Source organism: Setaria italica, chromosome I (assembly GCF_000263155.2).
Source record: "Setaria italica strain Yugu1 chromosome I, Setaria_italica_v2.0, whole genome shotgun sequence".
In the NCBI taxonomy this organism is placed as follows: domain Eukaryota; kingdom Viridiplantae; phylum Streptophyta; class Magnoliopsida; order Poales; family Poaceae; genus Setaria; species Setaria italica.
The window spans coordinates 32978637-32995934 of record NC_028450.1 but is presented as its reverse complement, the minus strand read 5'-3'; the positions used below and the strand labels follow the sequence as shown (position 1 = coordinate 32995934).

The window sequence follows — 17298 nt, the reverse complement described above, 5'->3', positions numbered from 1 at the left end:
TAGAGCAAAAGGAGGTTCGAATTTTGTCGAAGTGGTGTCACTGTAGCTGGTATCTGCTACCTTGGAGACTCAACATAGACTTAATTAAAACCAGATTCGACTTATCTGTCGAATGAAAAGTTTATTTTAGATAAATAATAATAATATCACTAGTTTAACAAAAACTATGTTTAGCATTATTGTCGTATTGTCTGAGTCTAACGAGCCAATGAAACAGCTCACTGACTTGTTAAGAAAACGAGCTGTTTGAATCGGTATGTTCAAGAGATCAAGGCAAGTTGAACTAAGCCCAACCTATGAACAAGTTGAGCTGGCTCACGAGTCTCAAGTTTTTCTGCTAACCCTATATCCAATAGAATTTTTTCACTCAAAGGAATGAAAGGATGCTCGCAATTTTAGTTTACAACAATATTTATATTGTAGAATTTAATAAAATGCATGCTACATTTTTAGACAAGTCTTAATCTTTTCTTTAATACATCAATTATAATAGAATATATGTAATTTTAGGAGGAGTGAGTTTAACAATAAATTAAAGCAAGATGTCTACCCCACTCAGTCAGGTAAAGTTCCTTACTCCTTGCATTGGGGGCTTCCCCTTGGACGTGGAGTAGGAGGGTGGCAACAGTAAAGCATACCTTGCTATGAGGGATGGTGGGGTGCACAATGGTCTTCGTGATGCTAGTGTATGTTGCTCGGTTATGGTATTTTGTTTAAATTGTTATCTCTTCAACCTGTGCAAAATTTTGGGCATTTATCCTTGAAGTGTTGCGTTTCTCTTGTCTCTTGGTTGTATCTTACTCGTGGTAGCTAGCTAGTGACAACTTCTGATGTAACTCATGGATTTGCCATATTTTTAAGGAGAAGTTTGTGTTGGCAATCATCTGCAATAGGTTTCTCAAAAACAACAACAAAATGAAATATTTTTTATAGAAGTATATGATTATCCATCTTTTTTTCTTACTAAATATCCTAAAAAGGTAAAAAAGTACTAGAACAAAACCAATTGTGAGGGGTAGGAATAAAAGCATATGCTCCCTTCCATTCAAAATGCTTGTTGTCTCATCAAAGTTTACTACCTTAAAAATACTCGCTGTTTTACATCTTCTAGATAACTTTGACCTATTCCTCCAGTAACATTTAAACGAGAAGATCTTCAGTAAAACACCACTTATAAAACCTAGCGCTGAATTCATTTGAGAACAGTAGTCACAACTCACAAAACCAAAGGTTCCTAAAAAGACACCTATTTGAGAACGAGGTTGCTAACACTTACTTTGGAATTCAGGCTCGCAACTGCTTGACCAGCAGCATATGCCAATTAGGCAATTAGCCACGTAATTTGAAATTTTGCCCCGTAACCTGACTGGCTGCGAGTTCTCGCTCACGTTTACGGAGAGAAAACTGGAAGAACGTAGGTCCTGTTTAGTTGCCCGATTTTGAACAACCAAAATCAATGTGCCAGCACTGTAGCATAATATAGCGTTTCGTTTGTATTTGTGAATTATTATCCAAATATTGACTAATTAGGCTCAAAAGATTCGTCTCGCAAAGTACAACCAAACTGTGCAATTAGTTTTTGATTTCGTCTACATTCAATACTCCATGCATGTACCGTAAGTTTGAGGTGATGGAGAATCTTCTTTTTGCATAGTGGTAAAGTTGGAATTTTAGGGTAACTAAACAAGGCCGTACTCTGCCTGCAGATTCCCAAAAAAGTTGCACGTGCGGGCGCAAATACTCTCCAGGACTCCAGCACCAGCAGTCCACTACTCTCCGGTCTCCACTCGCCAAGGGTCGCCACTCGCTAGTCACGTCGCCGGCTTTTGGTCGGGGAGGCGTCACGCATCGGCAGCAGGGAATCATCGGTCGCATCGATCCCCTGACGCTGGCAGCAGGCAGCAGCACTGTAGCAGCGTCGTGCGCAGCACATGTCCCGCAACCGTGGAGAAAACAGGATTTTGTTTAGTTACCGAACTCCCAATTTGACACTACGCAAAAAGGATGTCACATCAAATTTGCGGTACATGCATGGAGTACTAAATGTAGGTGAAATCAAAAATTAATTGCACAGTTTTGTTGTACTTTGCGAGACGAATCTTTTGAGCCTAATTAGTCAATATTTGAACAATAATTCACAAATACAAACGAAACGCTACAGTGTGCTACAGTGCTACAACAGTAATTTTGCATCTCCAAAGTTAGGCAACTAAACAAGGCCCAGGTATAGTAGGGTGTACTCTTGGGACTAGGGAGGGCATTCGCTACCGTCGCTTCGGGGGTGTTTGGATACTAGGTGCTAATAGTAGTGTCACATCAAATATTCGAATGCTAATTAGGAGGACTAAACAGGATCTAATGATAAAACTAATTGCAGAATCCAGTGCTAATTCGCGAGATGAATCTATTAAGCCTAATTAATTCGTCATTAGCAAATGGTTACTGTAGCACCACATTGTCAAATCATGGACTAATTAGGCTTAATAGATTCATCTCGCGAATTAGACTCCATTTATGCAATTAGTTTTGTAATTGGTCTATATTTAATACTCCTAATTAGTATCCAAACATTCGATGTGAAAGGTACTAAACTATAGTGGGGTGTATCCATACACCCCCTTAGTCCAAAGTTTCAGTTACTATCACGTCGAATGTTTAAATACTAATTTTATTAAATATATGTTAATTATTAAACTAATTGTATAGATGGAAACTAATTTGCAAGACAAATCTATTAAGTCTAATTAGTTCATGATTTGATAATGTGATGCTACAGTAAATATATGATAATCATGAATTAATTAGACTTAATAGATTCATCTCACGAATTAGTCTCCATCTGTGCAATTAGTTTTGTAATTAGTCTAATACTCCTAATTAGTATCTGAACATTCGATGCACCCGCTTTCGAATCGGTAAAAACCGAACGGATAGAGTTTTTTTAAAAAAAATTGGTGAACCGGCTGGTTCCACACGAACCGGACTGGTTTTTTGATTTTCACCAATGTTACCCTTCTGTTGATTCAACGAAACCACGTCCGCCTAGGGGTATAAAGAAAGATTGAGTTTTTCTCACGTTCGCCGTTCAGGGTCACGAGAAACACTTGGGGCCATCGGGGATTTTTTTTTCACAGGCTTTGCAGGCGGCGGCGCATCCGCCGCTTCTTCTCCGGAGGTGGCTGCTCCACATCGCCGGCTCGAGCTCGTCCCCTCTCGTTCTTCGCTGGTGGTGACCCCTCGATGGCGGCTCCTTAATCTTCGTCCCTTGCCGCCCTACGTCTTGACAGCTTACTAGCGGCGGCCGTGGGGGCTGGCGGCCAGCGGCGAGCTCCAGTTCTTCCTGTCCCTGCTCGGCGCCTCTCCAGCCATCCACCACTTCGTCCTCGTCGTCGCCGTCCCTTCCAGCTTCTTCGGTTCTCCCTGCCTGATATGGCTAATGGTTAGGAAGTAGTAACTCAGTACCCAAAGGTCCAGGCTACAATGATGATTGAATTTATATTGTGATTAGAGTTCATACTTCACGGATCTATAGGGTATTGAGTAGGATACTGAATGACAGAGCACACTTGCAGTTGCAGTACAACTTTGAGAAAACTTGCTATTTGAATTTGTGGTTTGCATGTTGAATACTTCCACAGTTGAACTTGGAATAACGTAAGCTCTAACTACTATCGTTATGTAATTGTGTTATTTATGAGCATAATTTCCTATTGATTAACTATGTAATATAATTTTTATCTGTAGTGTTAATTATCACTGGTATATGGTATATTAGACAGGTTCAAAGTATTCGTGGCCAGTTCATTTCAACGGTCCAAAGCCCGGCGGTTTAACCGGTTCCCAACGGTTGAACCTGTGAACCATTGAACCGATGGGTTCACCGGTTCAATGACCAGCCGGTCCTAATAACTATGATTCCAATTCCATCCTTTGGTGGTGAATGCTGAATGGTGGTGATGGATCTTTCATATTTCCTACAATTAATGTTATACGGATGGAGTTGCCGGGTAAAAAAGAAGAAAAAAATTCATTTTACTTCCCTCACTATTTACTTTGTCCACTTAACACCCTAAGCAAAATTTAGGCTACTTTACTCCCTCGAACTATTTCATTTGGTTCAATCTACCCCTAATTAGATTTCTCTTTTCTGTTTCTTTGCGTACAAGTTGAGTTTTGAGTTCAAATTTTACCAGTTGACTTATAAGATGATGCTCTATGTTAGAAAAATATATTATCATTTTTCATGATTACTTTTTTACAATTTCGTATATCTAAGATCAATTTCGTATTAAATATTCCTGACCTATGAAAATAACCATGAAAAATTCTTAGTATAATTTTTTAACATAAGATATCATGTTTCGTATCTGATCACAAAATTTGAACTCAAAATTCAACTCGTATATGGAGAAAAAAAAAAGAGAAATTTTATTAGGGATCGATTGAACCAAATGAAATTACTCAAGAGAGTAAAGTGGGCCTAAATTAGGAATTAAGCGGACAAAGTGGATAGGTGAGATTCAAACAAGAATCGATGTCTCGCAATGCGTCAGCATTTTTCGTTTGTGATTCCTGTAATGACATAAACGTGTCGGTTGCTCCTAGGAAACGAGCAAACTTCATGGCATGGGTGATAGAAGATGAGGCGTTGAGCCGTTGACTGGTGTTAACTGGCACGAGTCTCCTTTAACGACTTGCAGGCCACACCGGGGCACTGTCGTGACTCGTAAGTCGTGTGACGGACGGAGGGACGTGTGCAGGTCAAAGAGACAAAAGACGGCTATGATCTCAACTTCCTTGGGCCTTGTTTACTTGCCCAACTTGGGTGCACCCAAATTACTGTAGCAACACTGTAGCGTTTCGTTTGTATTTGTGAATTATTGTCCAAAAATTGACTAATTAGGCTCAAAAGATTCGTCTCGCAAAGTACAACAAAACTGTGCAATTAGTTTTTGATTTCGTCTACGTTTAGTACTTCATGTATATACCGCAAGTTTGATGTGATGGGGAATCTTCTTTTTACATAGTGCTAAAGTTGGGAGTTAGGGGTGAAATAAACAAGGCCTTGGATGTCTTCGGCCACCACTCCACCAGGCACGTAGACAGGAGCACAGGACGACGGAGACTGATCTGGATCAGCAGGTCGCCGGTGCCGCGCCTTTGTGCTGCCACCTGCCAGCAAGCAAAACTGCCGGACGTGCAGGGTTTGCTGCTATCCGGCTGCAGAAACGAGGACGGACGAGCAGCAAGGAACCAAGGGCTAGGTGCACGGCTCTGATGCAGTTTGCTTTCATAGGGCTCATGATGTGGTATTCCTTTCTTACGAATCCTTCTGACATGAGGTGCCATTTATCGCATCGGCGTCTTTGTTCTTTGAGCAATACACATTTTCTTTTCATGAGTCACGGATCGACGGCCATTTTGGTAGCAACGAAAAGAGCCGTTCACTTTTATATGCAAAGCCAAAGCAATGCAGCCAAATATTTTTGTAGCATGTCCAGAAAATTATATGTAGTTTAACCTCAAGTCCTCAACACATTCGTTTCAGAAAAAAAAAGTCCTCAACACATAAAGTGCACAGATGAGCGAGTGTAGGTCAACAGGGCTGAAATGATGATGAGAGATTGTCTAGTGTCTAGTTTTGTGAAATTTCTTTGCAAAAATAGTCAAAATTGGGCTTAGCTTATACTAAGTACTAGACTAAAACAAGTTACGTCTCGAATTAGACTAACATAATACTAGTTTAAAGTAGTTTAGTAGAAAACACAGAGGAATAATGCACTTTTAAATCATGAGTAATTAACGAAAGACAAATAGATAATTTATTCTTACCAAACCATGGCCAATAGACAATACGAGTTTCTACAAAAGGCCACACGAGTCTACAAATTACCCCGTTTGGATACACAATGCCAAACTTTAGCACCCTCAAATGAAGTGCTAAAGTTTAGCACTTGGGGTTGTTTGGATACAGTGCTAAAGTTTAGCACATTGGATGATAAATGACTACATTGCCCTCATTTATGATTAGCTAGGGGAAAAGTGGAGAGGAGAGAGAGGGGGGGCAGCAGGGGAAAAAATGGACTTGGGACCACTTTTAGCACCTTTTAGCACCCCTTGGGTGTGCTAAAGAAAATAAGGGTGCTAAACTTTAGCACACCCCACCCCTGTTTGGAAGCCCAAGTGCTAAAATGTGCTAAAAAGTGGGGTGCTAAAGTTTAGCACACCCTCTCCAAACGGGGCCATAATCCCGTGAGTCCACCCAACGTCCCCACTCATCTAGCTCTGTTTTTGTCTTATTCTTCAGACTTACCGGTCCCTGAAATCCACAGGGGACAATTCTTCACAGTTGAAACTCTTCTCACCTTGTTAATTAAACTTCATTTTCTAGTTCTTGACAAATGACAATATGCCATCTAATCCTTAATCAAATGTTCAAAATCTAGAAAACGCTACAAAACAAGGGCTAATTATAGAGAGAATTGCATTTGTGTACCCAGGTACTTCAGTACTTGGTTGATTTCTCCCAAACTGGTGCTGCGCTGCTGCCACCTGCCGGCCTGCCGGGCTCTCCGGCGATATTGATTGGCTTAGGGTTTATCACAGACATCCATCGTCAAAACTCATCAAAAGGTTCTATTGCACCTTGCTTCTTCCGAGACGTCTACGACTTCTCTCCCTTAAAGTACTCGCCAGAATTTCAGTAGGCCAGTCGTTCAATCGCAAGAAAATAAAGCATTCAACGAGAATCGACATAAAAAAGCACTAGCCGTAAGAAAATGAGATTACCCCTTGGTAGGGTTAGGACCACCCGACCCGATAAATTCAACTCAACCCATCCGAAAAAATCCAACCGAACCCGATCAATGTATTGGATCGGACGGGCGTAGCTTAATATTTATGACCCGATCAAAAATACGATATGGGTCAATTTTTTTACCCAAAATCAAAAAAATTCAACCAAACCCCAAGATTGCACACAAAACGTGGATCTAACTCGACCTGAACCTAACCTGACCTGACAATGTGACGGGTCGGGTAAGGGCAAAAAATCCGACCCAATAGTCAGCTTGAGCCGAGTACGGGCTAAAATTTTTTATCCAAAATTTAAAAGAACCAGATCCAACAAATGATTAGGTAGGTACGAGTGGCTTTTCAGCCTTCTATTCGCTTCTCTCCTCGAGAAACTTGCCTGCGCCAGGCAGAACACCCAGGCGCTTGATTTCGAACCTTGTTTGTTTGAGTGGTAGCTTTTGAGTTTTTTTGAAAAGCTGTTGCTAGCTTTTTGCTTCTGAAAAGTCAACATTAACTTTTAGAAGATGTGTTTAGCTTTCTGAGCTCAAAGAGCTACGAAAAGCTTATAAAACTGAGCTTTCCAGCTTTTCATATAAACTCAGCTTTTCTGAAGGTATAGGAAGATCACTATTTATTTAGCTAAGCTGTTAGGAAGCTCATGTTAGGAAGCTCAGATAAACAGTACCTTCGTAAGCTTGGGGTTGCATCCAAACGGGGCTTCCGCCGGAGCTGCTTGTTAAACACGGGACCCAAATGGCAGCCAACCGGGTCAGCTGCACAGCGTGCCTATACAGGACTGAATTCCTTTGTTGTGCGAAAACGCTCTCGTCAGGAGTTGGGACCTCGGAGGCACAGGTCGTGATTGAACTGTTGAACACTTCAGAGTTGGGAGCCACTAAACAATTTGATAACCCTGCAGAAACACTGTAAGTCTGTAACTATATACCATTAGAGATTGGATAAGATAAGACGACCATTTGCTACGTAGACCGTAAAAGAAATCAAGAGGAAGCAGGTGGGAGGCGAGAGTTCATTGCAGTTTGCAGTTGCATCCCCACCAATCTCCTCTGCCGTCGCTCTCAAAGTACCTTCGGTTTGACTCGTAGATTTTCTTTATCATTTCGGCACGAGCTTACGCGGGTAATCCACACTTCAACCACCTCCGTCTCTCTCACCTTCATTGCTCCTTACGCCTAGCCGCCTAGGACAACAAGAACTCAAGAAGCGTGGTGAAGCGAATTCCTCTGTGTTTCCCAGCTTCCTGTTCGCCTTGGACTAGCTGGCGTCAAACATTCTGCACAAATCTTTGACGTCTCTCCCCAGGCTCGTGTTGTCTCCCCGACGCAGTTCTTCGCTCGCTGCGCCGTCAACCGAGAAAAGCTTCGTCTCTCAAAAGTTTCGGTGCCTTTGATCGGCTTGATTTCCAGGAGCTCGTGTCGCTCGTTCCCGTCGTGATTTGAGCTCTGTGGAGGCGATGGAGAAGTTGAGGCGAAAAGCCACCGCGAACTGAGCCCCGCCGCCTCCTTCAGCTCCAAGCGATGGATTGCTTCCGCTGCTTCAGCAGCAAGGGGAAGAAGGGCAAGGTCGAGAAGAGGCGGGAGGGGACAACGGCGCCGGCGTCCCCGGCGGCCGCCTCGTTCCCCTCCACCGTCTCCACGGGGGCGCGCTCCAACCTGTCCTTCTCCACGGCGTCGTCGGCCGTTGGCATGAGCCTGTCCGAGGACTCGAGCGCGGCGGTGCGGGCCGCGGCGAGCAAGTCGTCGGGCTCGGCCTCGGTCTCGTCGGCGCGGAGCATCCCGGAGCTGTACGAGGAGAGGGGAGCCAACAGCCTCCGCGAGTTCGGGTTCCGGGAGCTCCGGGCCGCCACCAGCGACTTCAGCCGCCTGCTCAAGGTCGGCGAGGGCGGCTTCGGTAGCGTCTACAAGGGCGTCGTCCGGCTGCCCGGTGGGTCCGCCGGCGGCACGGTGGTCGCCATCAAGAAACTCAATCCCAATGGCCATCAGGTGCCCATCGGTGGCTTCTTGGCTCATCGTATCACCTTGTCTTGGTTCATCATGAATTTATTTACAGTCTATTGCTTTGTGCCTGCCATTTACATAAACCTCTCCGTGTGATTACTAAAAGAATTACAGTGAGACTCTGCTTCTGATTCCTGAATTGATACATAGCTTGCATGACTCTGTAATTTATAGTATTTCACTAATGGCTGCAAGCCTTACGGTGGCATGCAATCTGCTAAAACAGCGTACTAACATGTATGATGAGCATGGTAATGTTAGTATTTCATTTTAGAACTTCAAAATCATTCATTGGCATATTCATCTGCGTTCTGTAATGAAGCAAATAGTCGTATATTCTCAATGTGACTAATTTGTACCAACGGATTGACTTGCTACATTGCTAGGACTGTTTCGGAGTTTCAGCATTTGAGTAATTAGGTTTCTACTCCTGACTTGATCAGGGGCACAAGCAATGGTTGGCAGAAGTTCATTTTCTGGGAGTTGTTGAGCACCCAAATCTCGTCAACCTCATTGGGTACTGCGCCTCGCAAAGTGAAAGGGGCCCTCAAAGGCTGCTGGTCTATGAGTTCATGCCGAACAAAACCTTGGACGACCATCTGTTCAATAAAGCATACCCTGTCCTCCCATGGGACACCAGGTTGGAAATAGCACTGGGTGCTGCTGAGGGATTGACGTACCTCCATGAGGGATTGGAAGTTCAGGTATCAGCTTGGCAGCTCAGAATATTTCTGCTATGAGCTATCTGTTTTTTCATATTATGAAACGTTGGACTATGTTTTTTTTTTGTATTCTTGGCTGAGTGATCGTGTTGATTGAATGGAATATGATTAAGAGAACCATGTGTCGTAAATATCGATTCTTGCTCATAGACGTGTTCAGAAGGAATTGTGCATCTTCCCTTGACTATTTGTCAATATGATTTGATTCGTTTCCAGAAAAATAATGAGAGATGTTTTGTGTTTGGGCATTGAAAATTTGCAGGTCATATATCGCGACTTCAAAGCTTCCAATGTCCTGCTGGATGAGGAGTTTAGAGCAAAACTTTCAGATTTTGGATTGGCAAGGGAAGGGCCATCAGCAGATCATACTCACGTATCTACAGCGGTATGTGTTGATTTTATTTCATATATCAAGACAATCTAACTTCCTCATGCATGGTCATCTTAGGGAATTTTCCATATTGAACTCTGATTCTATACCGCATTGAAAACAATTTGCAATCAGGTTATGGGGACACTGGGCTATGCGGCTCCAGATTATGTCGAGACAGGCCATCTCACTACAAAGAGTGATGTTTGGAGCTTTGGGGTAGTTCTATATGAGATCCTCACTGGACGGCGCTCAATGGAGAGGCATCGTCCTAAGAATGAGCAGAAACTTCTTGAATGGGTGAAGCAGTATCCTGTCGAAAGTAAGCAGTTCAGCAGGATTATAGATACAAGGCTTGAAGGCCATTACTCTAAGCAGGGCACTAGAAAAATCGCCAAGTTGGCCAATAGTTGCCTTGCAAAACACAGAAGGGACCGTCCAACAATGAGAGAAGTGGTTGAGAGCCTGAAGCAAGCAATGCAGCACAAGGAGTTAAATGGGGACGCAGGGGCTTTGGGTGAGAGTTCACCACCTGATGAGGTGTCAGGGAAACCAACCACAGAGGATGTTGCCGTGGCATCAGCAAGGCGGCGGATGCTTCATCTGGCTGCCCTAGGTGAAAATGCAAACAGCATTGCGAGGAGGAGATTCATGCTCATGAGGGCTGTGGCTGCTCCAACTCCTACGTAATCTTCAGTTTAGTTATGATCGTTTCTTTTGATCCTGTACTTTCTTATGTGCTTATGGATATAGGGTCATTGGTGACGTCCCCCCTAGTCAGTGACTCAGTGTACATCTATTAGATGATCAAACATTCCTTTTTACTTATGATCTGTACTGTACTTTCTATAGGTAGGGTGGGTGTGAGACTAGAGATTCTCTATTGTAAAGGTTTCTTTGCCGTAAGGATTCATAGGTATGAGATGCAATTCTGTTCTCTATTGTTGCCTGCAACTTTAAACTTCGTATAGATAGTGATAAAGGTGCCAAATTCTTCCTTTTCATACTCAATTTCGCCTTTTTTCATTGACTAATAATTCTATAGTCACTAACTATATTTTTAAGGCCCTCTGTTTTAGGTATGAAATGTACGCTGAGCACTATTTTTTACTGCATGAGCTCAGCTTGTTAAGACCATAGCAATATCTTTTTTTACTCATATAACATTAATTATAAGGGAGTAATATGCACCAGGAGTTACTACATGTAATAGTTTCTGATTTTTTTAAGACCATGTTACAGTTCTTTGTAGAATCATACGTGCAAAATATAATTCCTATAACGTTGATCCACAATTTGTATGATGTTATTTTAAACTTAATATGGTGAAATATACCTTCAGAGTTTCGACCTATTAGGAAGGTTGATTTCATCCAAGTTCCCAAAGGAAGGGGAAGATAACAGAACCATCTATTCTAGGTATGTTTGATTTCTTGGATTCATAAGAACATGTGAGGAAAACATACTACTTTAAATTAAGATGCTGTAGTTATATCTTCATCAAGAGCTACATCATACAGTGCATATTACAACAAATAAAGCCACATATTCTTGAACAATACAATGTATTTATGCTGACAGAAACAAACTTGAGACCCAACTGACCTTCAGTAGATGGCCACCAGAAAAATCAGTTTTCTGCAATTGGGAAAGCTGAACCAATCTTGTTATCCCCCAACCTGCAGCACTTTGATATTCACTGGATATGGGCCAATAACTACATGGTTATCTTCTCCTCCAGCAAAGAAGCAGAGAGTGTAGAGTGCAATTTCAAACTCGGGACTGACACAAATCAATGTGCTGGACACAGATTTTAACACCCCATGCCACTCAAACTGAATGGTGAGCAGCTGTGTTTCAGAGTCTGGCTGCAGAACAACCCAAAAAGTTTAGCTGTGATATATTATGATATATGCATACCACAAGTATGTTTGGGATGATACTCACTAGCTCCCCACGCCTCCTTGGGAATATGTACCCTTGGTAGTCAACATTACCATTGGATTCTTCAAGGTAAAACTGCATATTAGTCAACAATACCATCATGTTCAAAGGTTTTTAACTTATGGAAACGAACAAAATTATGATGCCGTGGCACTACGAGAAGTCAAGAACTTGCCTGAATCCAGTTGTGAAAGCCTGATACTTCATTCTCACCTTGCTTCTGCCCCTTGATCTCTCCCACAAACACATGCTCAAAAGCAGAAGAGCTACTAGAGCAGCCACCTCTTCCACACAAATCAAACCACAGGGATGTCAGCATTTTCTTGAAGTCCTCATAGTCCTGAGACGTGGCCTCCTTCAGTACCAAATACCGGTGCAAGTACTTGATGGGAGCACTCCTAGAAATCTCCTCGATAAAAGCAGCTTCTTCATGCTTGTCCTGCTGGGTAACTGATTCTTTGTATCCTTGGTGGAGGTTGTAATTGTTAAGGAGTACACAGAAACGGGAGTACGTAGGCCTCCTCAGTACACTGTCTTCCAGCCAGCTGAACAGGTTTTCGGATGCCTTATCACCCTTATGATAAACCTTCTTCCCTTCACCACATTCAATTGTGTAGTCCTTGCCAGGAGAGAGGCGGTTTAGATCAAGTTCCCATAGCCAAGTGCACGCTTTTGATAAATTATTGAGTTCCATCCCTGGTGGGCTCAACATTTAGGCCATGGTGAATATGACTGACATCCTCAGAGTACTCTTGTTCAGATGGTAGTCTTTTGTATCCCTTTCAGTCTTCAGAGTGCTTCACAGAGTTAATAGAAGTTCAGAATTAACAAAAAGAATATTTAGAAACTATTCTTCTAGCCACCACTTACTCAGACTTCTCAACACAGGATGCAAGTTTCGGGTCATGTTATACGAGTAAAATGAGAAGTTAAAATAAAAATGTATATAATTAGTTGAAAACGAAAATAGTCAAAACACTACTCCCTCTGATTACAAATAAGTGTTGTTTTGTACATGACATGGTCAAAAAATATTTATATTTTTTATAATACTCAGACTCTCAAGTAGGGTGTAACTTTCAGTTCATACTATTATATCAGTATAATGAGAACTTCAGAATGAAAGTACATACATGTGGTTGAAAAACGTAAATATTTAAAACACTACTCATCTGTTACAAACAAGTGGTGTTTCATACATTGACACAGGTTACAAAATAGAATTTCGATTAGCATGTTCTATTGTCTACTTGCAAACCTAATAAAATTATAATATAATATAATATTATTGTGTTAGTATTTCTTTAGGCAAGTCCAATATTTTTTCGTGTGGATATAATTCTCCATAAAGATATTGCTAGTCAGAGTAAAATGTTTGACTGCATAGATATCCACACACATTCTTTACCATAAGGTGAATATGAGATTGAGGGCCAAACTTTGTAGCATTGATCTGAGGATTTTATGAACCCATATGATATGTACTTTATTAAAACCAAACAGCACGATGAGCTGAACCAACAAAAAATCAATATAGAAAAACAAAGGAGAAATTATATGACCTAGATGCAAAATTTTCAAGTCCAATATACTTATGAACAATGACTCACAGTAATTTTATGTTTCGAGGAGAAAACAGAGAGAAAGAAATTGCCGGTGGCATGAAGCTGTTCTAATTTTCAGAAAAAACTGAAAACTAACCTGATGTGGTCTTCTGTGATGCTTTCTTTCCCCCACGTTCACCTAACCTCCACTGTTTCTCTCTTGTACATCCTAAAATCTCAAACCACATAGCTATAATTAGATTCACGACAAATAATAGGGGCAAAGTGACAGTGAGCAAAGATAGTCATGAGAACACAATCAGCACACATATATGAACCTGTCGCTCTGTTCCACAATGCGGAGTCTGTAGCTGCGGCCAGCAGTTGCCAATGCCAGTGGCGCCATCTGATCCCCCACCCATCATTTCACCTCCCTCATCCTGCAGTGAGGGAGATGGCACGATGCAATCAGATGGCTTCAAAACACAAGATGCTGAAAAGCCATAAGAAAGCCCAAACCCCTGAACCTGGTTGTGCCGTTGAGTGGCCTGCTGCTTCCTGCCATGCTCAACGCTCTCCCACCTCCGCTCCTGCTTCCCTTCTTTCTCCTCGGAGACAACCTGCAGAGCAAACACCCCTTAGGCGCTGAGACCCATCTCTAAAGCTCCCTTCATTCCTCCACTGCTGCATAGTGTGGAACAGGTGACGAGCAACCTCGGCCCACGTCGACCGAGCCCTGTCCTCCCGGTCCCCATCCACCGGAGCCGCACCCGCACGCCGGTCCTCCTCTCCTCAGCCCTCTCCACCCCGTCGTCTAACGCGACACCCTCCAATCCCTTGACGAGTCCTTCCATCGCGCGGAGTCTGGTTCTGCTCCTCCAGTGCTCCTCCCCGTTATCCCGCGGTTGGCAGTTGACACAACGGATTTAAACGGGAAATGACGCGGCGGGCGGGAGATCCGATGGTTGCTCGGGATCTGCCACGCGGGGAGCGATCGACCGGCGGGCGGCGGATCCATGTGGTGGCGTGCGGGATTCGGAGTTGACAATTCGGGTTGGTCGGTGGGGGCGATTGACCTGAGAAGTGAGAAATCGGAAGGAGAAGCAAGCAGAACGCGCGAACGCCAGGGCAGCGGTCAACCGCCGCCGCTGCGGGGGCTTCTCTATGTCTAATGTCTACGGGATAAAGCTCGGCAAGGTCCAGCTTTTCCGTTCCGTTTCGTTCCAGGACGCGCGCTTCGCGCGCCGCGTTATTATTTTTTGAGCGCCGCTGCCTTCGACCTTTTTCAGCGCGCCGCGTTATTATTTTTTCAGCGTCACTCCAGTTCTTAACTGCTGCTTTTTTTTTCTAGGTACATGGTTTGAAGTGGGATACAAACGGGTGGAAACTTGCACTTAAAGTTTAAAGTTTAATATAGTGATATGTAATTTTACATATAATCGACATGATATGTCCAACTAAAAACACTAGTGAGAACAAAATTGTGATTATACAAATTTGAGAACTAACAAATCAGTAATAATTAACTAAGTAACTCCTGGTCTACTCGATCCTCAACTAAGAAACATCAACCACCCTAAAATAAATCATCTCTTCGTGAAAAAATGGAGTATATGTTAATAAAAAATATAGAATTATAGTGTGTTTTAGAAATGTTGGGATGTGGAAAAGAAATTGCTAGAACTGTTGAATATCATAATGACTTTGACAAGATAATAGTTGAATAGTAAGAGGTTAAGTTTCTAAAACTATTGAACCTGATGGAGAAAAATTGTTGAACAATACGAGGTTGAATTCAAAACAGTTGAACCTATTCGTGTAAAATTGTTGGACCCTTCGTAGTAACTAAAAAATGTTGGAAACATTCATCATAAAAGGTGAACATGCTGTTAGAAATATTGAAAACATTTACTAGTCGTGTAATGGTAATAAAATGTTAGAAAGATGCAGTTTTAGTATAAAACATAAATAATCATTGATAGGAAACTTGTGACAAACCTGGAAGCAAAAGTACATTTGAATTAAAGTAGCCTGTCAATGAACTTTTCATGAAATTTGTTGTACTTGTAAGAGAGGAGTTGGAACAAAAATAAGACGAATAACTACTGTCCTCATGGAAGATCATAAGTGAATTTGTCATAAAAAGACTTTTGAGCTTCTGTTTCGAAAATGACTAGTGCATTAGGATCACACTACCCTAGCCTGCAAAGTGGGGTTCCTGATTAATGTTGGGTGCATATCAAAAAAAAGTTGGCTATTATTGGGAAAATGTTGGAGTATGTAAACAAATGTTGGGAAAAAAATATAAGCATATATTGGTATATGCTAAAAAAATATTGAATTATGTAAAGAAAATGTTGGTCTATCGAGCAAAATGTTGATGAATGTCAGATAAATTGTTGGTCAATATCAAGAAATGGTGCTATGTGTCCAGGATAAGTTAAAGGAAAATGTAAGTGTATGTCAATGAAATGTTAGATAATATTAAAAAATAAGTTCAAGAAAAATGTGTATGAAAAAATTGTTGATAATGGTTAAGAAAATGTTGGAGATTGTGAAAAAATGTTGGGCAATCATCAATAAATGTTGATTTAGAAAAAAAAATGTTGAGAAATATAAAGGAAATGTTGGAGATGTGTTCAAAAATAAGTTGAACATATTCTAAAATGTTAGTAATAGTTTAGAAACAGCTTTAAGAATATATTGGTACATGCTCAAAAAATATTGGCAACCATCAATAAATGTTGAATTATTTAAAGGAAATGTTGGTGTATCAAGAAATTTGTTGGTTTATGTCAAATAAATTGTTGGAGAGTGTGGAAAAATATTTTGCAAACATAAAAATGTTGATTTATGTAAAACAATGTTGTTCAATATCTAGAAGTGTTGGTGTGTGTCCATAAATAAGTTAAAGGAAAATGTTTGTGTATGTAAATAAATGTTGGTCATTCTCAAAAAAATGTTGGTTAGATTATAAAAATTGTTTGAATAACATAGAAAAAATGTTGGTGCATGTCAAACAAATGTTGATCGATATCAATAAATGTTGGTGCATTTAAAAAGATGTTGGACAACTTAAATAAATGTTGTGCAAGACATGACTTGAAGAAAATGTTAGTGTGTTAAAAACAGTTGAAATTAGGCATCATGGCTTCGCGGATAACAAAATTTCTGTTCATTGCCACTCCATTCAAAGAAAATAGCAGAAGCTACATACCTTATTAATCAAGCTATCATCAACCACGATGCCGCTTATCTTTTTGAACAACTCATACATATTTCATTTACATTAACTGCAAAAATGTAGAAGAATTAAGCAAGGAAAGAATCCAATTATCATTTGTTCCTCAGAAGCATAGTTAGCAATGGAAGGTGTAAAAAGAAAAACTATTAGTTGTAACCATCTACTTATGAGTTTTGATATAGTTTTCAAATTTAGCTGGTTCTCACAAGATATGTGCCCTTAAATAATTTGTCATAGCTAGGGGCATGATGATTTAGAAGGGTAAAGGAATTAAACTATTAGTTGTAACCCAATTTGGTACGAAGATGTCACATGTTTGATTCATAGATTAAGTGTTTATCAAGGTCACGAAAATTAGTATAATGAAAAATTAATGAATTTAGTAAGTACTCAAGGTAGTACTAGAAATGTAGAGAGACAAGATGCCTTACTATAGTATAATAAAAGATGTATTGCTTCATGTATTATTCGCCTGCTTCTCACAAAGAACTCAGAAGAGCTGAGCGCCACCTTTATTTATGTAATTAGGATTTATGTAACTCTTGTAAACTCTCTTCTCCTTCTTATATGATATGGCAATGCTCCTGCCAATTTAATGGTTCAAAAAAAACAAAGACCTCGGACATTTTACTTAGCATTTTTTTATTTTTGACGATCAACC

General features: G+C 41.1%; 2 protein-coding genes, 1 long non-coding RNA gene and 1 pseudogene across 3 annotated transcripts in view; 1 reads left to right on the top strand and 3 right to left on the bottom strand.

Moving 5' to 3' along the window:
- Positions 1 to 2992: 2992 nt before the first annotated feature.
- Positions 2993 to 8009, bottom strand: LOC111257345. The gene is made up of 3 exons (XR_002677740.1): positions 7884 to 8009; positions 7481 to 7708; positions 2993 to 3424 (listed from the first exon to the last, which is right to left on the bottom strand). It is a non-coding gene; the product is annotated as an uncharacterized LOC111257345 (long non-coding RNA).
- LOC101767090 (probable serine/threonine-protein kinase PBL19) lies at positions 7991 to 10896 on the top strand. The gene is made up of 4 exons (XM_004953239.4): positions 7991 to 8798; positions 9257 to 9517; positions 9798 to 9920; positions 10041 to 10896. Exons 1-4 carry the CDS (start codon positions 8334 to 8336, stop codon positions 10593 to 10595), a joined length of 1404 nt encoding a protein of 467 aa, XP_004953296.1. The 5' UTR covers positions 7991 to 8333; the 3' UTR covers positions 10596 to 10896.
- Positions 10897 to 11351: 455 nt separating this feature from the next.
- LOC111255669 lies at positions 11352 to 13050 on the bottom strand (annotated as a pseudogene).
- The window catches only part of LOC105913487, a 6322-nt gene continuing 1647 nt past the window's right edge, over positions 12624 to 17298 (bottom strand). Inside the window, exons 4-7 of the mRNA XM_012842795.2 lie at positions 13921 to 14013; positions 13732 to 13833; positions 13551 to 13622; positions 12624 to 12646 (exon numbers count right to left, since the gene is read on the bottom strand). Of these exons, the coding sequence (XP_012698249.1) occupies positions 13593 to 13622; positions 13732 to 13833; positions 13921 to 14013 (225 nt within the window). The 3' untranslated portion in view covers positions 12624 to 12646; positions 13551 to 13592. The remainder of the gene's footprint in view (positions 12647 to 13550; positions 13623 to 13731; positions 13834 to 13920; positions 14014 to 17298) is intronic.